Raw genomic sequence first — 27,984 nt, forward strand, 5'->3', positions numbered from 1 at the left:
TTAAGCACGGTCCCTTTGTGGAGGGACCGTGTTTTAAGCTGACGACACTCTTTTCTCGATCATACGTTCAGCAAGTCCAACCGATAGCATGGTCATGGGTAGTCGACAGTCAAGAAAGGGTGCAAACACGGCGATGACAACCGATGCGGTAGGCCTAAATGAGTCACCACCTGAATACGGAGATAGGTTTGTTGTGCGTATCTAAATCATTTCTTGCCGTAATTATTGACACCGCAAATGGTGCATTCTACACAGACTTTTGAGCGCTTGGCTGAACATAGCGACAGGCGACTTTGGTATAATTCGTTCAGTAAATGTGTTCCTTTCAGGTGTATCGTCTGAATCGTGCTTGACGAACTACTAGTAAGTATGTCATTGTCTTTCAATGGAGTCTTCTTGTGCAGATTCTGCTGATGTACAGCGTCTCAGAAGCTGATATCCAATTAGATGGCCGAATCTTACCTAGTCTGGTTCCCTGACCCATTTCCCCGGTAGAGGGCGTGGGGAAATATAGGGTCAGGTACCGGGTAGCCATCTTGAACAGAATTTTGTTCAGATGGCGGAGGTTAGTCACCTGACAGAACATGCTGCATCAAATATGGCTGCTGCCATGAAAACGCCGGTCAAAATTCGACTGGATCAGAATTATGTTCGAACACTGGTATCCGAACCAAAAACATTGGCACACGAGACGGGAAACATAAACTGAAAGGATTAATCCAGAAGTACGGGGAAAGAGAGGTGATTAAAGGCTGGCTGTGATATCGATATCGCAGCAGTACTTGTGCAAGTTGTGGCGTGTATCGAACGCACTAGGGTCATTGAGGTCATCGCCGACTATTGCGTGACCCCAATGACCAGAGCACGTTCGATACACGCCACAAGTACTGCTGCGATATCACAGCTAATTGAAAGCAAACTTTGTTGGAACTGTGAACGACGATTGATTTCGATGGATAGAATGGTGTCCGAATTTCGTGAAAAATGCCAGGCATCATGTCGACGTTCTAAAAGTATCAAGAGGTGTGCTAAATCACAGTGGCTAAATCATGGAGGTAAAAAGTTTTTCTTTCTACCTCCACGGCTTTGTGGTACAATTAAGATGTGGTGTCAAGTGAGCCTGAAAGTGCGAAACCCAAGAAACATGAGAAAAAGTTACAAGTGTTACTTTCATCCAATCACAGCTTGTTTTATTTTAACCCAATAGCGTCCATGTTTACATCAGCCGGTACCTGACCCTATATTTCCCCACGCCCTCTACCGGGGAAATGGGTCAGGGAACCAGACTAAATCTTACCGTTATAATTAAACAATACAAACAGACTCCCTAAGTTGCTGTGAATAGTGACAATCGACCGATATAACCTTCCGAGTACTCTGAACACCAGCAGAATCAGCCCTGCAGATTTGAAGGCCGTGGGTACCCACTGGCCAGGTGGTGTACACCACACTCATAGTACTCATAATAGGGCAACGCAATGACGGAAGAGATCGGAGTTATGTTACATCTAGGGGATGGAGGGAACATCTAGTCTTGGGTCTTGCTAAAAATTGAATTGCGACAAAATTCCCAACAAGGTATGGTTGGGGGAGGGCTATCATAAACCAATGTGATACTCTACCATGTAATAGGTAAGAAATGAATACACAAATAAATGAACTATAGCTATTGTTATAGTATGACTGGTGTAAAACTCAACAACACCGATTACGACACCTTGAATGGTGTTTAAATGACTTCAGTGCTTGGATGCTTCGCGTCTCAAATGAAAGACTTTGATTTTTAATAAAAAATTTCCTCAGCTAGGCCAGGCACAATTTCAACCATTCACTTTCAAAATCAAACATGAAAATCTGGGTTTACCGTGCAAAGTCTGGCACTAGAGAAACAAATGATCCAATATTTCCCGATATTTGAAGTTCAAAATGGCCGTCATCCCTGTGTTATCTCTCTTGGCGGATTCCAGTTTTTCACAAAACTATGCCGGTGAAAACTTTACTCCGTAAGCTTTAAAATAAGCCCCACACAAGTGGTATGCCAAAGAAAATATTCTCAAAGTTTAAGAATCCGAATATCTGCCCCCGAGGTGCATTCTTACAGGTTAAGTAAGCAATTGCTATTATATCATAACAGTATATTGAATTCTGGCATAGAAAGTCAAAAAAAAAAAAGATTTTGGCAATAGCCGAGAGATCGCGCGTGTGCCAGCCGTGGTATATCGCGAATATACCACGGTTCTTTTCGCGTCTCGACCAATCAGATCGCTGTATTTGCGCCATCAATATACTGGTATGATATAATACCCAATATCGCCTGCGTTCCTTGCGTCATATCAACATTCGTGTTACTTGTGATGCGTCAGACACTCGACTTCGTCTCGAAGCAATAAATCACACCCAGCGAAGGTATACCACTCGATTTTGACCAGTTCACTTCATATATGCACTCGCTATCGCTCGTGCATATATGTCGTGAACTGGTCAAAATCTCGTGGTGTACCGTCGCTGGGTGTGCTTTATTGCTTAAATAACCCGTAAGAATGCACCTCGGGGTAGATATTCGGACTCTTAAACTGTTACAATATTTTCTTTGGCATACCGCTTGTGTGGGACTCATTTCAAAGCTTACGGAGTAAATAAAGTTTTCACCGGCTTAGTTTTGTGAAATCTGGAATCCGCCAAGAGAGATAACACAGGGATGTCGGCCATTTTGAACTTCAAATATCGGGAAATATATTGGATGATTTGTTTCTCTAGTGCCAGACTTTGCACGGTAAACCCAGATTTTCATGTTTGATTTTGACTTATACGATTTTAACTCCGCCACCACAGCTGTCAAAACCAAAACTAAAACCAAATCCCGTGCTCGATCGTCTTACGGCAAGGAGATGGGCCGCCATTTTGTTTCTTTACACAGAGAGTTGCCATATCAACAGGTGTCGCGCGCGCGACATCGCTGTCCCGCAACGCGCTCGCTACCTGTTCGGAGGTAGACCATGCCATGCGAATGGCAGAATATTTGCTAGCGCTTTTCTAAAAATTTGCAAGAACTTTAACAGAAAAACCATCGGAAAACATTGCAAGACTCAACATATTATTTCCGTATTTAGGGAGCATTCGTTATTTACGGGGAGGGAATTTGAGCGACAAATGAAACGTAAAAAGCGACCCCCCTCCAAATCAAATTTCTAAAATTTGACCCCCCCCTCAATTCATCAATTGTAAAATGTGACCCCCCCCCCCCCCCATGAAAAAAAAAATTTCATCAGATTTGATTCATTAACCTTCGCACCCTGTGGCCCCGGGCTGAAAAAGTTTCCTCACATACTAGAGAATCAACATTTTTGGTGAAATGCCAAAATCAAATTTTTGCACACACATGAACTTTTCACTCTAGTCTAATCAAGTACACTAATATCAATAATCAAGAGTACATAAATACACAGATTTACCTAGTTTTATATTGGAAAAAATTATTCATAGTTTCCATATAGACAAGATAGTGAATCAACATTTCGGTGGCATTCCAAAATCAAATTTCTTGCACAAACATCCCCTTCTTACCACCCTAGTCTAATCAAGTAAATTAATATTAATAATCAAGCGTACATAAATACACAGATTTAACTAGTTTTGTAATGGGAAAAAATTATTCATAGTTTCCTCTGACAAGATAGTGAATTAACAATTCGGTGAAATTCCAAAATCAAATTTCTTGCTCACACATGCACTGGTAACTACCCTAGTCTTATCGAGTACATTAATATCAATAATCAAGAGTCTATAAATACACAGATTTAGCTAGTTTTGTATTTAAAAGAAATTATTCATAGCTTCTCATAGATTATGTATGGAGGACCTGTGTATTTTCTATTTTGCCTGGGAGTTCTTGTGTGTTATCACTGTCTACCTAGGGAGTCCAAGACGGGAACTTTCCAGAGAGTGTTTTACCGTACGTTGCATGCTGCACTGGCACTGGAAGGTTTGAGTATCAGCGTGTGTTTTTTAAGTCAGATATTTCTCTATTTTGAGTCTTACTCAAGTCAGCAGATATGTAAAGAAACCGGTGAGTGGCAGAGATCGAATTTTATGCCGATCGGATTGTTTATTTAAACCCTACGCCATCCTCTACTTTAGTCGATGGCTCACACAAGTGATGTGCCGTATATTTGCAATATACGCACTGCACGCTAAGATGATAATATCACCACAAGTTGAAAGCTGATCTTTCTGCAGCAAATTGTGTGTTAACTGTGAACTTTATTCCGTTTATGAGTTCAGTCAGATGTCTGAGATTGTCATGAGAACATTATTTATGATTGTTCCACTGAACTTTTGTCGATGCGCGGAGTTAGCAGAGGAAGACTTCAGATTAGTTCGGCATGTCCCGACCGGAAGTAAACAAAAGATCTAAGATGGCTGCTCCCGTGGTAGCTGAACTGGACGCTGCTTAGCAGTGAATTGCGTGTGTTGTCGCCGACTTTCATGTGCAGACATTACACGGGACTTACAATTGTGCTCATCATCGAACATTAGTTAAAGTCGCGTGTGAACTATTTGTGTTTCCCAGCCGCGTGGTCAAGTCTGAGGTACCTCTGCGGTAAATTGTTAAGCATTTAGAAAGGGTTTGAACAGAGTTTTTGTTCTGAAAGTGTGTTCGACTTCTGCCGTCGGGAGGTCGATCAGTACGGTTATTGTTACCATGGAGTAATATTTATAGTTTTGAAGTACGGTTTTACTATTTTATATGTAGACCCCGATATTTGACACAATATAGTAATATACAGAAGTTGTTTGTTACATTATATGACTGTGTGTTGGTTCCTCATTTCATGCCCCATGCTGTGTAGCCCTGCGTACAGGTGTGTGCACGTGTGTTCCCAGCATTATATGGCCTCTACCACAGCCCTGCAATGGTCTTTGAACAGACTTGAGGTCTCTGCGGCCTGGATCTGGACCGCAATGAAGACTAAACGGTCTTTTTGGCCGAAATTCTACTCTATTGGGGCAAAATCCTTTCCCTGCCTACCTATACCTCCTAACCAATCCCAGAAATGATGCGATTGACTTCTAATAATGTCCAAAACCGCTCATTTTCTGAAACATAACATACTCGACAAGTTGTTTACCATGGAGATCCCCATTTTGAATCTCGCTGCAGAGACCCCAGTTATCTCCACAGACCGTTGCAGGGCTGTGGTGGAGGCCGTATACGCCAGGAACACACAGACCTGTACTCAGGGCTACATGCTCTGTTGCTGCTCTAGAGAGGTAATTGCCAGTCTCGCGACTTGTTGGCCCTGCTAGAGAAATAAATTTGGCTGAGCTTCGGTCAGTTATTATTCTGCCGTCTCGAAACATCGGTTACACAAGCAACATTTCGGTGAAATTCCAAAGTCAATTTTGTTTTCCATAACTCAATACAAAACTTTGTAAAATTTGACCCTCCCCCCTTCAATCATTGATTGTAAAATTTGACCCCCCCCCCCTAATAAGCGGTTTAGTAAAAGTCAAACCCCCCTGATTTCCACCGCCCCCCCCCCTCCCCGTAATAACGAATGCTCCCTTAGCAACCCGAAATATCCGTGTTCCTCGAAGCCCTTCAAATTTTTACGTCAGCGACATCGCTTCGCAGCCGGAGAGCGGCAGCCATTTGTTTGTTTCCCTTGTTTACAATCAAATTGCAAATGTAGATCGGGAATACTCTAAAACCGATTATGTATATCGTGCATATCTCGACGTTTACCGCGAAATAACGCGGCTGATATTTTACGGTAAACGTCACCAGGATGAGGCGACACGGGTATGGGTATAAAAATTAACAGGCGAGGCTTGCCGAGCCCGTTAATTTTGGCTTATCTCTCGTCCGCGCCCATAAATAAACGTTAATGGTCAGCGCGAAGTCCGTTATTTCCATTATATTATCAACGAACCCCAACAGCCATCAAAATTTACGAAAATTTCCCTCGCCAACGACAACGGGGTCCAGGAACTTGTCAGTGAGTAGTGCGCGCGTTGTAAAAATTTTGCAAATCCTGAGATTTTTTCATAAAAAAATGTCTTAACTTGGCCCACAAGAGTTCCATTTTATTTGTGATTGATTATCATCTTTGTACAAATTGCAATTTACGTTTTAGCTGAAAAGTAACGATGTTTACGATATTATTCATATTCACGGCAAATAAACAAACCAGTATTACGTGTTTGTGGTCGTTCACATGATTCAGCTTGACTAATTAAAATGCGACGGACAGGGCATTTTAACAGAATACCTTATACATGGCTTGTCAGTGTACGCGTAAAAGATAGCGTATATCTCAAGTGAAGAAGCCCCAATCACAATTATGCATAAAAGTGAAGACAGTTTTCACTGGCTTATTTTTGTGAAAATCAAAAATTTTATTTTTCTCCCAGAGTTAACGCAGGGAGGGCGGCCATTTTGAATTTCAAATGCCGGTAAAATATTGGGTCATTATAATTTATTTCCTTGTACCAAGGTTGAAGACAACCCATGCATGCTACCTACATTTCACCACAAATATAAGTTTCACTACAATAGTAACATGTTCTCGTGTTTTTCGTTCATTAGCAGGTAGTTTTTGGTAAACGAGGTGGAACAATTCGAATTTGGTCCTGTTGAGCCGCAAGAATGATGGATTCTGGCAGTTAAGGGGAACATTGCAAAGGACGTGTTCTCAGTTGATGGCAGAGGAACTTACGATAGCAACAGTAAGTAGCCCAGTTAAATGGCATAGGTTGGAACTCAGATCTTCTGCGCGATAGGAATACGACCCCTAATAGCATTCTGTGGCACTGATGATTTCATTTCACTTTTGAATTAGAAATTTCGATGTCAGGTACGCGATTTTTCATGTGATGTAACACGTGACGACAAGACAGGACGCTACGATGGATAAAAATAGGAGAAGATTGTCGGTCAAAAGACAAGATCATTCTCGCGAACCAGAACATGATTTCGGCTCCGCGGACGCACGCAAAAATTTAGGGAACACATGCAGAGCTGTTGCCCAGTGTCGTTTACGACGAATGAACATGAGTGGCCGAGTGCAGAGGTTGTCGCGAGTCACTGGGTTTTGCGAATGTTCAGCATATTTGTGCCGTAGACTAATCTTGTCCCATCTTATCAGTCATAATCTTGTGATGTGAAACAGCCATCAAGTTGTATTCTATGTCGTACACTTGAGAACCAATCGTATTGTAGAAAATCGGTGTTAACCGGTTCTAACCGTGTTGTCGCCGCTTCTCACTATTGGGAGAAGCCCATTTCCGCATGTACAAGCAACACTTGCAATCAAAATAAACGTCTTGCAGCCACATGGTCCAAAAAGTACGTAAAAGCAAGTACAAAGCAACATATGTGAGAGGAGATGGAAGCCCTCAATTGTAGCACCTCCTCTTCCGAGTTCTCCTGCCGGACGATGCAGGGTTAGGGACTGTACGCAAATTACCAGGATGCTGGGTGGATTGGGGTGGGTCTCAAATTTTCATTCCTATGTTTAGAAGAGGGTCATGTTTTCTGTCAAAATATATTTGGCGGAGGATCTAAAATTTGTCAGCAGAGAATATTTCCAAAAAGGTCCCATATGATTGGGTACTGGAAATGTCATATTGTGACTACTTCGCACTGAGGTCAGTTCTCTGCAATAATACACTTACAAATTATTGCAGTAAAACTCCATTAAACGACGTACACTGATCTTTATTTACAACTCTTCTGCCGTGATCCAGAGATGTTGTGCTTTAATTTTCTTAGACTCTGGCATACAAGTGTGTCATATACTGTTAGTATATATCGGTCTCAGAGTGAGATATTTCGCAAACAAACTGATATCTATGAGTGTGACTTAATCATTGAATGTCAAGTGAATTTCTTGATGTAATATTGACAGCAAAGTAAATCTAAAAGAGAGCACTCACAGGAACCTTCAAGCAAAGTTTACGACACAAGTTGTATTTGAGTATATTGTTTACAAAAATTAAAATGGGAAAAAATGCTTCAAAACTGCAAGTCAAATTTCTTGTACACATATGCACTTGAAACCATCCTATAATAATCAAACACATTTTTACTTCTCCTTCATCCCTAATAAATATTTGGCAATATGATAATTTGGGGGCCTTGAAAAAAAATTGATCATATAGACGGGCGGGGGGACTTGAAATTTTTTTAGGGTATTGAGGGATCTGAAAAAATAAGATTTCAATCGCGATTTCTCTCCCTTCTCACCTAATCGCTATTTGTGAACGCAGCTTTGATGACGTGCTACACGAAACCTCGCCCGTATAGTTATATGGTAAAAATATGGTTTCCGGGGAAAAAGTTAGAAAAACAAGTAGTATTCAGGTGACTTTGTCGGGATCTTTGGTCATAATAAGTGCCTAAAAACAAGACTATCGATGAGAGTTGGCAAATTTTAGAATGGATGCGAAACAGTCCAAAAATGGTGAGCAACTATCTGTTTGCACACGGATTCGGTTGCTAGTGTATGGATTTTAACATAGCTGTGCTGCCAGCGTGAAAAGTCGTCGAAAATCAGCACATAAAAGACAGAAAACTCAATAGAATAACAGTGTCACAGCTATTGACCCACAGCTACTTTAGAGTTACCGGTAGTGTACTTTTTGCTTAATAAAATATATTTCCTAAACTGTCACATTCTGACCAGGTATCTTCAGATTCTACGCTTTCAACGAACCGACGATCATTGATCCCGAATGCGAGTGGTTTGTAGAGGTGCCTGACGACAGCACTTTAGCCTGGATTGGAATACCTGGCGACAGAGTAGGCAAGGATGCAGACAGCAATAAAATTTACATGCTGCAGTGGACTGAAGATGGTGGTATTCAAGCGAAGGTAGGAGTTTTGACAAAGTGATAAGACAGGGAAATACGTATTTGCGGAATCAACTTATCGTTATTCGCATTCAATAATGTATAGCATTTTTATGCACGCATTTTCATATCATGAAAAGCTGTGTAAATTTGATGGATTGGTGGATGGATGGATGGACGGACGGACGGACAGATAGACGGATAGATGGATGGATGGATGAACGCATGCGTGATGTATGCAGGCGTGCATGCATTTTGCATGCATGCATTCATGTATCTCAACGACCTGTCGCCGGCGTTTCCCTAAATGGAGAAAGTGATGGGAATACACAGTGGAGAATCCGGGTATCGATATTGTTATCTCTCCCTGTCTTGAGTTCATTTCATTGATATATAAGATCACTTGTCATTTGGATATTTGAATTGCTGTCTATATACTTTCCAGGGTTTTAAAGCTCCCGAAGATTATCGGAAACGACCCGACATCTCCGACAAAGAAGAGCGGAAACAAGCAGCATTCTTGGTCTCGTTCAAATCATCTACAAACTACTACAACCTTCAGTGCTCGCCCTCAGAGGACCCCTCTGACGCGAGCGGAAAATTCATCAGGACTGTAGCAAGTGGAAATATCACGACCATTAGCGTCAATCCAGACAACAATCAGTTTTCCTATGATCCGGGGATGCAGTATTGTCTGCCATATGTAGATGACTCTGAGTTGTAGCCCGACGGCTATCTTTAGGTTAAACATTTTATACACTGGGCCTTCTCTCTTTCTGTGTAAAAACCAGTGAGACAGTGATACACACCAAAAAGACTAGTGAGGATTTTCAAAAAGTTCTATAGTAGATATGATGACATTGCGGTCAAATATGACACCTCGGTCATTCAAATGATTAGCGACACAATTCCCAACTTTGAATTATTACAGCGATTCGTATACTGTCTCATTTCATATAAGTTACACAATTTGTAGAAAATTTGTATCGTGACGGGTGTAGCATGCTAGCGACACCTGACACAGGACACCTGACACCTGGTACCACCACTAACTATCAGTGGTTAAGGAGGGCCCTTCTTAACTTTGTAAATCACAAACGTCCCGGGGACCTGGAAATGTATCACCTTAATTGGAAATGATTAATTATTGGACCAGTTTCTTGTCATATTAATAATATGGACTATCGAAAGCTGCTATGACTGTTTAAAGCGGCTATTGCTAGTCGCTTGACCAGTGAAGCTAATCCTCTGCTGTGATATTTATCGATGGCCGGGTCTAATAGAGCTAATCTGTTTTTGTTTGGCATCCAGCCAGCAGCGGAAAGCAATGACTGTTGGTAATTGCTCTTCCGCTGTGATTTAAAAATGTTCATCAACCTATGTGACATGGCTTAGCCTATACATTATCATTATATGCATATACTTGGATAATACATAAATTATAGTTGATAGTTGAATCAAATCATTTTACTCCATGGTTGATATTTATGGGGATAAATTATTTTACCAATAAGCTATGCGACTGTGGAAGAACACCACTACCTTATCGCATAATCTGTGGGGTACGTAAGTTATTTTCATGATTGCGTAGCTCGGTAATATTCTGCTGTTTGCGTTAACGAGCGAGTGAAGGTAACTTCTGTACCCGTAGGACCTCCTGCTAAAGTCATGGCGTTCTGTTATTATTGTACATGTTCCCTTGTATGAAAATTTGATGGAAATGGAAGTTTTTTGCATGAAAATATGTTGTCAATAGGGAGTACGTTTGCTCATTTGCATAAAATGCATGTCAATACCATATATTTTGCTGGCAGCAATGACGTAAATTGGAATACATATTCAACAATTTGTTTCAGCACAGTTTATCTTTCTACATTTGTATTTTTATTAACAGAGTAAGTATATCACCAGAACACTTGGATTGCATGTCACAGGTTACTGTGAGCATTATTTCAATAAAATTGCATATTTGCATCATTTGGATATCATGTTGATTCTTAAGTTGACATTTGGCCACTATTGGATAAAAACAAAATGATCTTAAGGTGGAACTGTACGTTGCCAACACAGTTTTTTCAAAGGAACATTTCTCATCGTAGATGCCAGGGGACCCCCCGCTTATACTATATATTTTCAAACAGCAGAGAATCAAAAGTTTAGTATGGTACCAATAGATTACTGGAAGGATGAAGGGTGTATATTTGGGGTAAAAAACTTCAATTTTGATATTAATGAAAAAAAATAATTTGAGTTCAAAACTTGACACTATTTTCTTAAGTATAATATTTCACTTGAAAGAAGGGTATATGTAGAAAAAAACGACTATTTTATATTGCATTATCTATCCTCATTGTAAAGTGGCATGGGTTGAAAAAACTCACACTCAAAAAAGTGATTGAAAACATGAGAAGCAAAATTAAAATGCCTCTTATTCAAAATGTTAGAATATTATTGTCAAAAAATGGTCGTTTTGTTATATAGCATTAAAGAACATAATGACAAAATTTAAGAAAATTTGACAGAAATCTTGAAATTAAGAAAAAAGAGAAGCCAGGAATAGGGTGATTTGCATACATAAATTAACACTTCTTTATCAAGCAAGGTACGACTGCTTTACAAGCTAAAAGGTGACCTTACCAATATTTAATCGTTGGTTAACAAATTAATTAAAATTGAATTAATTTTGCGAAAAAGTGAGTTTTGAGTAAAATACGCTGTGTTTCGTCCAGCGCCCCCTTAATTGTAATTCATGCCTGATTTACTATATCTGATATTCCTTTTTGGCACTACAGAATTTCGTTGGAACAGATAACCTCTAAGTCTAATGTTCTGTTTAGGAAACGTTAATCTACAGTACATGATTTTTTTATTTGCACACATCCTTACGAAAGCGTAAAAGCCAATCCATCAGGACCAATATTTTCATAAAATTATTGCACAAATGTTAGTTATACGAGACCACAATATTGTCATAAATACCATACCACGCGGGCGCGACACATTGTCATGGTACATACCAGTACACCACCCTGTCGACACTGTATTTATACAACAACGAGTTAGAAATGGTGTCTTGCTAAGTATATAAGAAATTGATGTAATTATGCGACGACTGTACTCGAAAAAATCTTACCAAGTAAAGAACATTACAGAATTAATTTATGTGCAATACGGTACGGCATGCCCTGCGTTGACTTTGATGATGATGCAGGGTCCTCATTGAACACAGAAATCGGGGGTCATCGTGCACGATGACCCCTGATTTTTAGTTTTCATTGAGGAAAGTTTGAGAAAACGTTTTGGTCTTTCTCTTTCTTGGCACATACTACCTTAAAGCCGGAATAGATATCACCATAATGCCATCGTACTGTAACCAGCCGTGGAACTCGCCATTGGTTTCAACAGTATGAAATGCTATGAGATTATCAACTTGAAACTCGTGACATTTACTAGTAGTCTAGCCCTCTGACTTCCATATATTTCCAGAATAATGAATGATATGTCTTATTTTACACAGCGTATATGTAAGATATCTCTTAATTCCTCATTCAGTGACTTATTTGCATTTCTCAGTGTGTGTTGCCTTTTCGGGACTCGATTATGAGCTAAGGGATTTCACCAACATTATGACTGTATACAAATGCCGTAAGTATGATCGAATCCTTTATTCTTTTGAAAAGAAAGACTTGCGAAAATGTTTTGTTGTCATCAGCGTAGGAACCCATATTGTAATCTGAGCCTGGGGATTTAATATTTCCCAGTCTGATAAATGTTTGTGAGAATGGCTCTAATTTACCAGCAGACGATACAGAATGCACAACATACAGAAAACATCCACAATAATGCTCAGAGAGGTTTAAAATTAAACAATTGCTATACACCACACGGAGTTTGTTGGATTAACGTTTTTTGAAAGTGGACTTAAGGTGACATCAATAAAGATATGTGCAAAAGGACTGGAAAAATCTAACCTTCAATTTGGTAGAAAAATGAGCAGTTTCTGAAGATAAAGTTACCACGAGCATACAACAAACACAATGTCTTTTCATATTATCATCGTCATATAAAGCACCAATATATTAGTATTTATTAACAAACGAAAACGTCCTGCCATTAAGAGAGATTTCAAGCAACTTTAACAGTTTAAAATTTCTCGGCTTTACATCATAACAACCCTTTTTTCCAATTATAAATGATGTCATGTTAACACCACAGACCGTACACATAAAGATGAGGTATTGCAAGCCTTGGGGGACTGAAGATAATGACATGCAAATTGAATGTGCAAAATTTTAAAGCTGACAAACGAGAACCTAGCTCATCGATATAAATATTCCACAAAAGTGTTCAGAGAATGCCTCCTTGACAGACATCATTCTTCACTGTAAAGGAAGCCGAAACTGCGAACCCTCTTTCCATTCATACTATAGCTGAGATCTGCTCCGATTGACAAGACAATCAAACTTACAAACATTGAGGCAAGCCTCTTAATGAAAGCTGCTTTTAAAAGTGCCAAATGGTTCACACGGTCAATATCTTGGAAGCATCCATGAAATACAAAAACATAAAGTCTTAATGAGACTTATAAAACCGTTTTGCTTCCTTCTTCAGCAGGTAAATACTTTAATTGTATGCTTACTTTTCGAGCCAAACTTTTATCTTGTAAGACTGAACAAGTTTCCGCCAAAGACTTTTTTTCAGACGACAATGCTGAAGGTCTATAGTTACTGTTATCATCAGCATCACCAAATTTATTTCTAATGCTGGGCACCAGGTCAGTAGAAATCATTAAATCATTGTAGATGGTAAATGTATGGTACATTACATACATACACACATACATACATACATACATGCATGCATGCATGCATGCATGCATGCATACATACATACATACATACATACATACATACATACATACATACATACATACATACATACATACGTACGTACAAACGTACGTACGTATACGTACTATGTATGTATGTATGTATGTATGGATGGATGGATGGACGGATGGATGGATGGATGGATATACATATACATAGAGTGAGACCCAGAGAAAGCGACAGTTTTTCTTAATTATAGAGAGTGCTAATGTAGAGATTTTCTCAATTTCAAAGGATAAGCGAAGAGTCGTAAGAAAATATGTACCTTGCTTCAGAATCGTGTCATGGATACACACTTTGGAGAAGTAAACTTCCACGACGATTGCTCGAACGGACATATCATTATAGAACTGTTTCTTTCACTTCCTGGCATGCAGTAGTAATCACAAAGTGCTAGAAAATGATCTATGAAGTCCTCCTGGTCAACAATTGAAAGTAACCGTGTTTTGTTGGAATTATGGCCGCAAGGCGCTGTCTGATCCTAAAGCGTACCCTTTTGTCCGAGAACTCACGCATGTATAATAAGCTTACGCTAACGGTAGGCATTGTTCAGGGATTAGTCACTCACTTATTCATTTCGGAGTCAAACGACGGATTCGTCAATGATGTAATTTTAGCCCTGCTTCAGCAAATACTGTTCTATAACTTTGGCGTACACAGTTCTAATTTCTCATGATCCGTATATAAGCTAAACTTCGAATCCGCGTTGCGGTGAGGAAGAGTTCAGATATCATGGCCGGACCGGCACATTTGTCTTGAACTGATGTCAAAAACTCAATTATTGTTTTAAAATTGACTACCTCAGAATACGTTAAACATTTCCGAACCATGCTATTGCTAGGATTAATTTTAAGCACTTTTCAATCAATATTTGTGTTCCTCGACGGTGTTTGTCACAGCCATGTCGCAATCAGCGGTCATATCTTTGGTATTCATTCCGTGCACAAAAGCGCATACATATATATATATGTATATATATATATATATATATATATATATATATATATATATATATATATCAGAGAATGAAAATATTCAGAGAATCACAGTCATTTCTCATTATCTTTTTGTACAAGGAAAAGCGACGGTTCTAACTGCATGTGTAACATTTTGAAAAAATAAAGAAGTTATACCCTTTGCGTTTTTTGGACGAATATGACCCCTCTATACCGTTGTCTAATACAGCCACCCCCTCCACTAACCTTTTATGGATTTTGCCACCCTTTCCTATAGCGATTACCCCAGCCATTCTCGAAATTAAGCTTTTATTCAAATAAGGGCTTCTGTTCTTATTCAAACGGAATCGAACTGTTTGACATTTCGCTTTTAAGGGGCCAAAACGTCCACATTACATCGGTTTTAAAAACTTTTACGATACAGGTAAAGCTGCACCATCTATCAGTATGACCAAATGGGGTAATTTCAGAGTCTTGTCCCACTCGCAAAGCTGTGTTGAAGTATGCAGTGTTCAACTGCAGACAGCCTTCAGCTCCACTGTTATCTCTTGTCAAAAGAAGTTACGCGACTTTATTGGTGTAATTATACGACGACTGTACTCGAAAAAACTTACCAAGTAAAGAACTTTACAGAATTAATTTATGTGCAATACGGTACGACATGCCTTGCGTTGACTTTGACGATGATTCAGGGTCCTCACACACAAAGAGGGTGACACATAGACAACTCTATGGGTTAATGCGATAGATAAGGAAAGTTTTGTAAAAAAAAATTGACAGTCCGAATTATTATCATTGAGGCGCATTCTAACCAAGTCTGAAAAATCGATCGTTTTATGGTCGACGTCCGATAGAAGGTGACCTTTTTTATCTGGCTCTCAAAAGTCCAAGCAGTCAGAATGTTCACAGTCACTCAACCACAACACAGTTTCAAATTTTAAACAGGTGACTTTAAAGTCGAAATATGGGCAAATTTCATGATTTCATCGGTTCACTTGACCATTTACATTAAAATTGGACCAAATTTTGATCTTGAATTTGTTCTGTTAGCATTCAATTTCGGAATTAGGAATGACACGTTCAGCACGGTATCTTTTGCGGCCAACCTTATTTATAATCAACAATGCAAATGGGATTACGAATTTGGTGAAATACTAAATCGTAGTTGACTTTTCCGTGTAGGAATAGTTACGTGAACCGCAAGTTGGGCAATGTTAACTTCAAATCGAAATTAGAATTGGCACCACGTGATGACCAACTTAGGGAGCCTCCATATTTTACAGGGGTGTCGGCGGAAATCAGGGGGATAGTTTAACGACACGGCAACGTGCCAATTTACATGGTCAACATACATGATTTAAGCTGACGACACTCTTTTTCTCGATCAAACGTCCAGCAAGTCTAACCGATAGCACGACCATGGGTAGTCGACAGTCAAGAAAGATTACAAACACGGCGATGAAAACCGATGCGGTAGGCCTAAATGAGTCACCACCTGAATGCGGAGATAGGTTTGTTGTGCGTATCTTAATTATTTCTTGTTTTAATTATTGACACCGAAAGTGGTGCATTCTACACAGACTTTTGAGCGCTTGGCTGAACATTGCGACAGGGGACTTTGGTATTCGCTCGGAAAATGTGTTCATTTTAGGTGTATCGTCTGAATCGTGCTTGACGAACTACTATAGTATGTCGTTGTCTATCAGGAAGTGAATAGTGACAATTGACCAATCCGATATAACCTTCCGAGTACGCTGCATATCAGCAGAATCAGCCCTGCAGATTTGAAGGCCTTGGCGTACCCACTGGCCAGGTGGTGTACACCACACTAGTAGTACTCATAACAGGGCAACGCAATGACGGAAGAGATCGGAGTTATGTTACATCTAGGGGATGGAGGGAACATCTAGTCTTGGGTCTTGCTAAAAATTGAATTGCGACAAAATTCCCCACAAGGTATGGGTGGGGGAGGGCTATCATAAACTGATTTGATACTCTACCTTGTAGTAGGTAAGAAATGAATACACAAATAAATGAACTATGGCTATTGTTATAGTATGACTGGTGTAAAACCCAACTATACCGATTACAACACCTTGAATGGTGTTTAAATGACTTCAGTGCTTGGGTACTTCGTGCCTCAAATAAAAGACTTTGATTTTTAATAAAAAAATTTCCTCACTGGCAGGCTAGGCAAACTTTTAACCATTCACTTTCAAAATCAAACATGAAAATCACGGTTTACCGTGCAAAGTCTGGTACTAGAGAAACAAATCATCCGATATTTCCCGATATTTGAAGTTCAAAATGGCCGTCATCCCTGAGTTATCTCTCTTGGAGGATACCCGATTTTCACAAAACTAAGCCGGTGAAAACTGTATTTACTCCGTAAGCTTCAAAATAAGCCCCACACAAGTGGTAGGCCTATGCCAATGAAAATATTGTAAAAGTTTAAGAGTCCGAATATCTGCCCCCGAGGTGCATTCTCACAGGTTATTACTCAATCGCCTGTTCGCGTGTTGTATCAGTATGAGTTTTATTTGTGCTGTGTCAGACACTCGACTTCGTCTCGTGTCTGACGCAGCACAAATGACACGAATGCTGATACGACGCAAGGAACACAGGCGATATTGGGTATTAACCGATTTATCATATAGCCTACCCATGCCCAGAATTTCACTAATACTGACGAAAAACCTTAGATTTTGAGACTACTTTATTCAGCTGTGGGTCCATAGCTGTGGAGTTTGCAGACAGGACTCCTTCCTTTTACGGGCTGGTTTTGACTTTTACGATTTTAACCCCGCCACCAAAGCTGTCAAAACCAAAACTAAAACCAAATCCCGCGCTCGATCGTCGTACGGCACGGAGATGGGCCGCCATTTTGTTTCTTTACACTGAGAGTTGCCATGTCAACAGGTGTCGCGCGCGCGACATCGCTGTCACGCCACGCGCTCGCTACCTGTTCGGAGGTAGACCATGCCGTGCGAATGGCAGAATGTTTGCTAGAGCTTGTCTAAAAAAATACAAGAACTTTAACAGAAAAACCATGGGAAACATTGCAAGACTCAACATATTATTTCCGTATTTAGCAACCCGAAATATCCGTGTTCCTCAAAGCCCTTCAAATTATTACGTCGGCGACATCGCTTCGCAGGCGGAGAGCGGCAGCCATTTTGTTTGTTTACCTTGTTTACAATCAAATTGCAAATGTAGTTCGGGAATACTCTAAAACCAATTATGTATATCTTGCATATCTCGACGTTTACCGTGAAATAAGGCGGTTGATATTTTACGGTAAACGTCACCAGGATGAGGCGATACGGGTATAGGTATAAAAATTAACGGGCGAGGCTTTCCAAGCCCGTTAAATTTTGGCTTTCCTCTCGCCCGCGCCCATAAATAAACGTTAATGGTCAGCGCGAAGTCCGTTATTTCCATTATGTTATCAACGAATCCCAAAAGCCGCCAAAATTTACGAAAATTTCCCTCGCGAACAACTACGGGGTCGAGGAACTTGTCAGTGAGTAGTGCGCGGGTTGTAAAAAATTTGCAAATCCTGACATTATTTCATAAAAAGTGTCTTAACTTGGCCCACAAGAGTTCCATTTTATTTTGTGATTAATTATGATCTTTGTACAAATTGCAATTATGTTTTAGCTGAACAGTAACGATCTTAACGATATTATTCATATTCACGGGTAAATAAACAAACCATTATTACGTGTTTGTGGTCGTTCACATGATTCAGCTTGACCAATAATTAAAATGCGACGGACGGGGCATAGAATACCTTATACATGGCTTGTCAGTGTACGCGTAAAAGATAGCGTACATCTCAAATGGAGAAGCCCCAATCACAATGATGCCGTGCATAAAAGTGAAGAAAGTTTTCACTGGCTTATTTTTGTGAAAATCAAAAATTGTATTTTTCTCCAAGAGTTAACACAGGGAGGGCGGCCATTTTGAATTTCAAATGTCGGTAAAATATTGGGTGTCATTATAATTTCTTTCCCTTGTACCAAGGTTGAAGACTACCCATGCGTGCTACCTACATTTCACCACAAATATAAGTTTCACTATAATAGTAACATGTTCTCGTCTTTTTCGTTCATTAGATAATTTGGCCTAAGCAAGGTGCAAACATTCGAATTTGGTCCCTGTTGAGCCGCAAGAATGATGGATTCGTGCAAGTTAAGGGGAAAATTGCAAAGGACGTGTTCTCAGTTGATGGCAGAGGAACTTACGATAGCAACAGTAAGTAGCCCAGTTAAATGGCATAGGTTGGAACTCAGATCTTCTGCGCGATAGGAATACGACCCCTATTAGCATTATGTGGCACTGATGATTTCATTTCACTTTTGAATTAGAAATTTCAATGTCAGGTACGCGATTTTTCAAGTGATTTGACACGTGACGACAAGACAGGACGCTACGATGGATAAAAATGGGGAGAAGATTGTCGGTCAAGAGACAAGATCATTCTCGCGAACCAGAACATGATTTCGGCTCTGCGGACGCACGCAAAAATTTAGGGAACGCATGCAGAGCTGTTGCCCTAGAGGGTCTGTCGTTTACGACGATGAACATGATTGGCCGAGTGCAGAGGTTGTCGCGAGTCACTTGGGTTTTGCAAATGTTCAGCATTTTTGTGCCGTAGACTAATCTTGTCCCATCTTATCAGTCATAATCTTGTGATGTGAAACAGCCATCAAGTTGTATTCTATGTCGTACACTTGAGAACCAATCGTATTGTAGAAAATCGGTGTTAACCGGTTCTAACCGTGTTGTCGCCGCTTCTCACTATTGGGAGAAGCCCATTTCCGCATGTACAAGCAACACTTGCAATCAAAATAAACGTCTTGCAGCCACATGGTCCAAAAGTACGTAAAAGCAAGTACAAAGCAACATATGTGAGAGGAGACGGAAGCCCTCAATTGTAGCACCTCCTCTTCCGAGTCCTCCTGCCGGGCGATGCAGGGTTAGGGACTGTACGCAAATTACCGGGGGGGGGCTGGGTGGATTGGGGTGGGTCTCAAATTTTCATTCCCATGTTTAGGAGAGGGTTATGTTTGTGGGTCTTTATTCAGTATTCTAGGCCATGCCCAACATACTTAAAATAGCATCAATATACAAAAAATTGCCAGGAAAATGATATTTACAAACACTCAGAATAATTGATTATCATTTATCTCCTTTCTCACTTTCATAGCGTGAAAAGTGAAAGCGGCTAGACGTTGCATTATATTTGGATCATCAGATGTCATCAGAGAAATAAATTTTCTTTCTGTTGGTGGACTGAAATAATAACGAGGAATATACTTCATCCTCAAGTTATCAAAAAAAGTACAAAGTAAAACAAAATGATATTCATTTTCGACTTCATTTCTATCACATAGCAAACATACTCTTTCATTTGCATCATTTTTCAATTTTCTGTCAGTCTCAATACGTAAATAGTGAGAAGAACATCTCAATCGAGCTAACATAGACATGTGTACATTAATTTTGACGACAGAAAGATATTTTTCTGGTGTAAGTGAACACTTAAGTTCTCGATAACAAGAAAGTTTATCAAGGCTACAAATTTCACTGTACCAATTGTCATGCAAATAACTCTTTAAGTTCTCTACAAAAGTACATATGAAGCTGTTCTCATCGGGAACTTCTTGTTGCTCCCATACTTCTCGCAAATTACAGAGACACAGTAAGTTTTTGACGTGGTGTATCCATGTGGGTTTCGACCTGACACCAGATTTATCAATGTGATAGAGCATTTCATAACACTTCCTTGGATAGCGGTTTTCTGGCATTTTTAAAAGTTTACACCAATATTTAACACATTTTTTGGCTGTATACAAGTAAACTGGAAATCTGCCACACTCGCCCAACACTGCAACATTTGGGGTATTACCTGAAACACCAAGAAAACTCTTACATGCCAAATACTGGATTCTTTCAAGATAATCATATTTTGCATATCCCCATACTTCTGAGCCATAGGTCAGTATTGGCAACACCATTGAATCAAAAATCTTGAAAAAAGTATCATATGTAAAACGACCTGTCTTGTTACTCGCTCTAATAATACCCATAAGTACTTTTCTTGCTTGTTGTGCAAGAGTTTTTGTGGACATTGTCCACTGCAACCTACAGGAAAACAGAACGCCCAAATACTTATAATACGATACAACGTTAACTTTTTCTCCATTAAAAAAACATTTTTCTGTTTTTGCAAGGTAACCACCAGCTTTACATACAACTACTTTGGTCTTTTGTAAATTTACCGTCATTTTCCATTTTATACAATAGGAATGCAAACAATTTAAAAGGCGCTGCAGACCAATTACAGTGTCAGAAAAAAGTACAACGTCATCTGCGAATAATAAACATAATATTTCAGTTAAAGCAGGAGAAAGCTGTATACCACGCTGACCACTATTCTGTACATCATGTGTCAATTCATTTATGAAAAATGAAAACAGAAATGGGCTGAGCATACATCCCTGTCTAACCCCGACCGGGCAGTTGAAATATTCTGTGAAATTACAATTGATTCTCACACAAGATTTAACGTCATTATACATGGAATTCAAAATTTTAAACATTTTTCCATTGATACCACCTTTCAAAAGTATGAACCAAAGTCTCTGACGTTCAACAGTGTCAAATGCTTTTGCAAAATCAACAAAGGCACAATAAAACTTACCACGTTTCCTCGATAAATATTTTTGGATGACTGACTGCAGAATGAAAATGTTATCTACTGTTGAATACCCATGTCGAAAACCTGCTTGTGATTCATCGATTTTTTCAAGTGCATCTGCCCAAAATGTAAGGCGATTATTCAAAATTGAAGTGAAAATTTTACTAAAAATGCTCAAAAAAGAAATCCCTCTGTAATTGTCAGGAGAGTTAAATGAACCATTTTTATGAAGGGGTACAATGATTGCCTTAGACCAATCTTTTGGAAAAATACCAGCATCAAATAATCTATTGAAAAGGATATTTAAATATGGTGTCAAAAATGACTTGTGGATTTAAAAAATTCACCCAACAGCAAATCAGGACCAGCTGATTTGCCATTTTTCAATTTTTTGATAGCCCTTTCAATTTCATCATTAGTAATAGGACTATTTAAGAAGTCCCAATTTAACTCTGATTCTTGATCTATAAGGTCATCTACAGAGCTTATCATACTATCTAGTTCATCAGAAAGGGAAAAGTCATCGTTAACTGATACATTACTTTGAAATAAATTGTTGAAATAATCGTAAAATACATCAGGATGGATGTCATTTTGGACTCGACGCACAGACATACAGCGCCTTACTGAAGCCCAAAACTGTTTCGAATCTCTAAAAGCAAGAATTGACAATTCTGCCTTTTGTTCATTTAAAAAAGAACGTCTTTTGTTTCGACAAACATTTCAAAATTCATTTCTGGCATCTTTATACAATTTCAACTCTGTTTCGCCACTGTTATTTCTAAATTTTCTCAGAAAACAATATTTCTTTTCCTTTAAGGAAATACACTCATTGTCAAACCAAATAGGCTGTTGTCTATGATTTGGCCTGGTCGGCGAAATTTTCTTTACCATGTTACAGTGTTCAGCAGCGTACATAAAGGCACTACCAAGTTTATCAATAAATTCTCTACACTAAAATCAGGCAATAGAATAACATCTTCAAGACCATTATTTGCCATAAACAGCTGAACAGAGTTAGAAAAATCAGTCTCTTTTTCAGAAACCCATGAGCATTTACGTAAAACTCGATTACACATGTGATCTGTACTGATAGCATTTTGTTTCACTGACACATTTGACGCTAGTGAAAATGACAAAGGAAAATGGTCAGATTCACTGCGTAGTTCTATTGAAAAGGATTGAACACTTGTGAAAAGTTCTGAAGATACCAATGTGTAATCTACAACACTTGCACCCGTGTTAGCAGTACATGTAAATTCTCCCTTATTCCTATCAACACCAACTCTACCATTCACGATATGTAAATTGTAAGTACAGCACAATGACAAGAGAGAACGACCATACAAATTTACATCTTTGTCTTTTGACACTCGTGTCAAATTAAAGGAGTCATTATCATAGCTATATGAAGAATCAATGACATACTCAGTATTGTCATCCATAATATAATCAGGTTCTTCACCTGTACGAGCGTTGAAATCACCTGTGATTATGACATAAACCTCTGGTAGATTTGTAAGAATCTCAGACAATTCATTTTCGAAATGTTCAACGCCATCTGTAGATGTCAAACTATCATAGACTTTCGAATAACGTGGTGATATGTAAACACTACAAAACAACACATCTTTATCCAGAGTAAATATTAGTCCCTTGAAAAGTAAAAAAATACAGTCATGTAGTTTAGAAGTAATTTTTGTAACATATGGAACAAGTTTATTAAGTATTACTGTGCAAACACCACCTGGATAACGACTATGGTCGGTGATTCTTTTTCGCACTCTGTTAAAGACAATGAAACCAGGAAAGTTACAGTCAAACTGAGATGCATTTTCGGACCATGTTTCTATGAAGGAAATGACATCATAGTTCAGTATATAATTAGCAAAATCAAAAGACGGAAGTTTGTTTTTTAAACCTTGTATATTCCATGTTAGAAAAGATACTAAATCTATACCTGGGCCTTGGCCGAGTCCTCAGTCTTTTCGTGCAGTGCCATGCATCCTACTCTGTGATCGAGTTTGTCGACGTTCGCGTTCTGTATTTCTGTTCGTAGTTGTACCGTCCTGTACAGTTCTTTCGTTTTCACTTGTCTGTCTGTCTTCAATTTTCAGTTTACCGTTCTTGTAATAACCGCGCTTACCTTGCTTTCTCAGTTCCGATAGTGCTTTTCGTTGGCGCTTTGTCAGGTCGTTTCCGATACCGATACCGATACCCAAGTCTCTCAATATCGGCCTTTCCTTCAGTGCAAGCAGTTTATCGGCAAAATGATGGAACTTGACGACAATCGGACGCGGCTGGTCTTTCCATTGTACGGATACTCGGTGCGCCCGGACGACATCCCTTTCATTCCATACCTTGCTCTTTACGTTTTCATTCAGGATATCGACCACTTTACTCTTACACTGATCAAAGCTCTCACCTTGTTCTTCTTGTATACCATACAATCTGGTATTATCTCTTCTAGAGAAAGACTCTAGTCTATCCGTGTCATCTTTGAGACTATCCAGTCTTTCAGATATCTCATCGAGCTTTTGTGAAACGGCAGCCAGATCATATCCAGTTACACGATTTTCTTCTTTCAGCTCATTTATTTCTGACCGCATTGATTGGACATTTCTTTTAACATCAGTGAATTCGTTCTTCAAATCGAAACAAGACGTTTTCAGTTCTGCTTGTGTATTTTTCAAGTCCTGCATTTCTTGTCTCAGCTCTCTTCCCGTATTTCTCATTTCTTTGAGTATTTCCTCCTTCAATGATTCCATAGCTTGAACAATGTCCTTTTGTGGCCCAGGATTTAGCTCGATGTCACCGGCTAGTTGCAGCAATCGTACAACAAACGGCCGATCGACGTGTGAATTGTCAGCAATTGTACAAAAATGTGATGACACGCTCTGCACCTGGAAGCAGGACCATTTTGTTGTTGGACTTTCGAAGCTACATGACTCAAAACAAGTTTCAAACGGCAAAATCATATGGCAGTTGTTTCGGTTTGTTAGCATCAGTCTTCCAGTATCTTCTAACCACAGAAAGTAGAGATTCGATAAATGTGTCAATAAGCTCGCACCAACAACAGTAAAAGTACATACCAAACAGCATGCTATGAAGCGGTACACCAGCTTATTTGCTAAGTTGTTGTCGGGCAGTAGAACTCGATGGACACATTTCTCCAGTTTTTTGGCTGCATGAAACAACCTATCCGTATTCTCCACGCACAAACGTCTAGACCCATCTCCAATATGATTACTCAGCTGAATTTCGAAATCGATAACTGAGATATAAGTCGTCAGAAAGTTTTTTTTTCAGAGCGACGTGAACGTGTGACCTGGTCATGTTTTCTTTCAAAATATATTTAGCGGAGGATCTAAAATTTGTCAGCAGAGAATATTTCCAAAAAGGTCCCATATGATTGGGTACTGAAAATGTCATATTGTGACTACTTAAGAGTCGCACTGAGGTCAGTTCTCTGCAATAATACACTTACAAATTATTGCAGTAAAACTCCATTAAACGACGTACACTGATCTTTATTTACAACTCTTCTGCCGTGATCCAGAGATGTTGTGCTTTAATTTTCTTAGACTCTGGCATACAAGTGTGTCATATACTGTTAGTATATATCGGTCTCAGAGTGAGATATTTCGCAAACAAACTGATATCTATGAGTGTGACTTAATCATTGAATGTCAAGTGAATTTCTTGATGTAATATTGACAGCAAAGTAAATCTAAAAGAGAGCACTCACAGGAACCTTCAAGCAAAGTTTAAGACACAGGTTGTATTTGAATATGTTGTTTGTAAAAATTTGAATAGGAAAAAATGCTTCAAAACTGCAAGTCAAATTTCTTGTATACATGCACTTGAAACAATCCTATAATAATCAAGTACATTTTTACTTCTCCTTCATCCCTAATAAATATGGAGCAATGGGATAATTTTGGGGACTTGAAAAAAAATTGATCATATAGACGGGAGGGGACTTGAAATTTTTTAAGGGTTTGAGGGAATCTGAAAAAAATAAGATTTCAATCGCGATTTCTCTCCCTTCTCACCTAATCGCTATTTGTGAACGCAGCTTTTGTGACGTGCTACACGAAACCTCGCCCGTATAGTTATATGGTAAAAATGTGGTTTCCGGGGAAAAGTTAGAAACAAGTAGTATTCAGGTGAACTTTGTCGGGATCTTTGGTCATAATAAGTGCCTAAAAACAAGACTATCGATGAGAGTTGGCAAATTTTAGAATGGATGCGAAACAGTCCAAAAATGGTGAGCAACTATCTGTTTGCACACGGATTCGGTTGCTAGTGTATGGATTTTAACATAGCTGTGCTGCCAGCGTGAAAAGTCGTCGAAAATCAGCACATAAAAGACAGAAAACTCAATAGAATAACAGTGTCACAGCTATTGACCCACAGCTACTTTAGAGTTACCGGTAGTGTACTTTTTGCTTAATAAAATATATTTCCTAAACTGTCACATTCTGACCAGGTATCTTCAGATTCTACGCTTTCAACGAACCGACGATCATTGATCCCGAATGCGAGTGGTTTGTAGAGGTGCCTGACGACAGCACTTTAGCCTGGATTGGAATACCTGGCGACAGAATAGGCAAGGATGCAGACAGCAATAAAATTTACGTGCTGCAGTGGACGGAAGATGGTGGTATGCAAGCGAAGGTAGGAGTTTTGACGAAGTGATAAGACAGGGAAATACGTATTTGCGGAATCAACTTATCGTTATTCGCATTCAATTATATATAGCATTTTTATGCACGCATTTTCATATCATGAAAAGCTGTATAAATTGGATGGATTGATGGATGGATGGACGGACGGATGGACGGACAGATAGACGGATGAATGGATGGATGGATGGATGAACGCATGCTTGCATGTATGCAGGCGTGCATGCATGCATTCATGTATCTCGAAGACCTGTCGCCGGCGATTCTCCGATTGGGGAAAGTGAATGGGAATACACAGTGGAGAATCCGGGTATCGATATTGTTATCTCTCCCTGTCTTGAGTTCATTTCATTGATATATAAGATCACTTGTCATTTGGATATTTGAATTGCTGTCTATATACTTTCCAGGGTTTTAAAGCTCCCGAAGATTATCGGAAACGACCCGACATCTCCGACAAAGAAGAGCGGAAACAAGCAGCATTCTTGGTCTCGTTCAAATCATCTACAAACTACTACAACCTTCAGTGCTCGACCTCAGGAGACCCCTTTGACCCGAGCGGAAAATTCATCAGGACTGTAGCCAGTGAAATATTACGACCATTAGCGTCAATCCGGACATCAATCAGATTTCTTATGATCCGGGGTTGCAGTATTATCTGCCATCTGTAGATGACTCCGAGTTGTAGCCCGACGGCTATCTTTAGATTAAACATTTTATACACTGGGCCTTCTCTCTTTCTGTGTAAAACCAGTGAGACAGTGATACACACCAAAAAGACTAGTGAGGATTTTCAAAAAGTTCTATGGTAGATATGATGACATTGCGGTCAAATACGACACCTCTGTCACTCAAATGATTAGCGACACAATTCCCAACTTTGAATTATTACAGCGATTCATGTACTGTATGATTTCATATAAGTTAGACAATTTGTTGACAATTTGTATCGTGACGGGTGTAGCATGCTAGCGACACCTGACACCGGACACCTGACACCTGGTACCACCACTAACTATCAGTGGTTAAGGAGGGCCCTTCTTAACTTTGTAAATCACAAACGTCCCAGGAACTTGGTAATGTATCACCTTAATTGGAAATGATTAATTATTGGACCAGATTCTTGTCATATTAATAATATGGACTATCGAAAGCTGCTATGACTGTTTAAAGCGGCTATTGCTAGTCGCTTGACCAGTGAAGCTAATCCTTTGCTGTGATATTTATCGATGGCCGGGTCTAATAGAGCTAATCTGATTTTTGTTTGGCATCCAGCCAGCAGCGGAAAGCAATGACTGTTGGTAATTGCCCTTCCGCTGCGATTTGAAAATGTTCATCAACCTATGTGACATGGCTTAGCCTATACATTATCATTATATGCATGTACTTGGATAATACACAAAGTATAGTTGATAGTTGAATCAAATCATTTTACTCCATGGTGGACATTTATGGGGATAAATTATTTTACCAATAAGCTATGCGACTGTGGAAGAACGCTACTACCTTATCGCATAATCTGTGGGGTACTAAAGTTATTTTCATGATTGCGTAGCTCGGTAATATTCTGCTGTTTGCGTTAACGAGCGAGTGAAAGTTACTTCTGTACCCGTAGGACCTCCTGCTAAAGTCATGGCGTTCTGTTATTATTATATATGTTCCCTTGTATGAAAATTAGATGATATAGGAAGTTTTTTGCATGAAAATATGTTGTCAATAGGGAGTACGTTTGCTCATTTGCATAAAATGCATGTCAATACCATATATTTTGCTGGCAGCAATGACGTAAATCGGAGTACATATTCAACAATTTGTTTCAACACAGTTTATCTTTCTACATTTGTATTTTTTTTATAAACAGAGTAAGTATATCACCAAAACACTTGGATTGC

General features: G+C 39.3%; 1 protein-coding gene across 2 annotated transcripts; it reads left to right on the forward strand.

The window, feature by feature from the left end:
• The first annotated feature begins 85 nt into the window (after positions 1-85).
• Positions 86-27,949, forward strand: LOC139119189 (uncharacterized). 2 transcript variants are annotated; one of them, XM_070682863.1, is made up of 4 exons: positions 86-193; positions 18,817-18,955; positions 25,897-26,084; positions 26,503-27,949. In XM_070682863.1, the coding sequence occupies exons 1-4, from the start codon at positions 89-91 to the stop codon at positions 26,761-26,763; spliced, it is 693 nt and encodes a 230-aa protein (XP_070538964.1). In that variant the 5' UTR covers positions 86-88; the 3' UTR covers positions 26,764-27,949. The 2 variants fall into 2 exon arrangements, with proteins under 2 accessions (XP_070538964.1, XP_070538965.1); XM_070682864.1 differs by lacking the exon at positions 86-193 and adding an exon at positions 16,047-16,216.
• The last annotated feature ends 35 nt before the right edge of the window (positions 27,950-27,984 follow it).

The sequence above is a fragment of the Ptychodera flava genome, chromosome 19 (assembly GCF_041260155.1).
Source record: "Ptychodera flava strain L36383 chromosome 19, AS_Pfla_20210202, whole genome shotgun sequence".
Lineage (NCBI taxonomy): Eukaryota > Metazoa > Hemichordata > Enteropneusta > Ptychoderidae > Ptychodera > Ptychodera flava.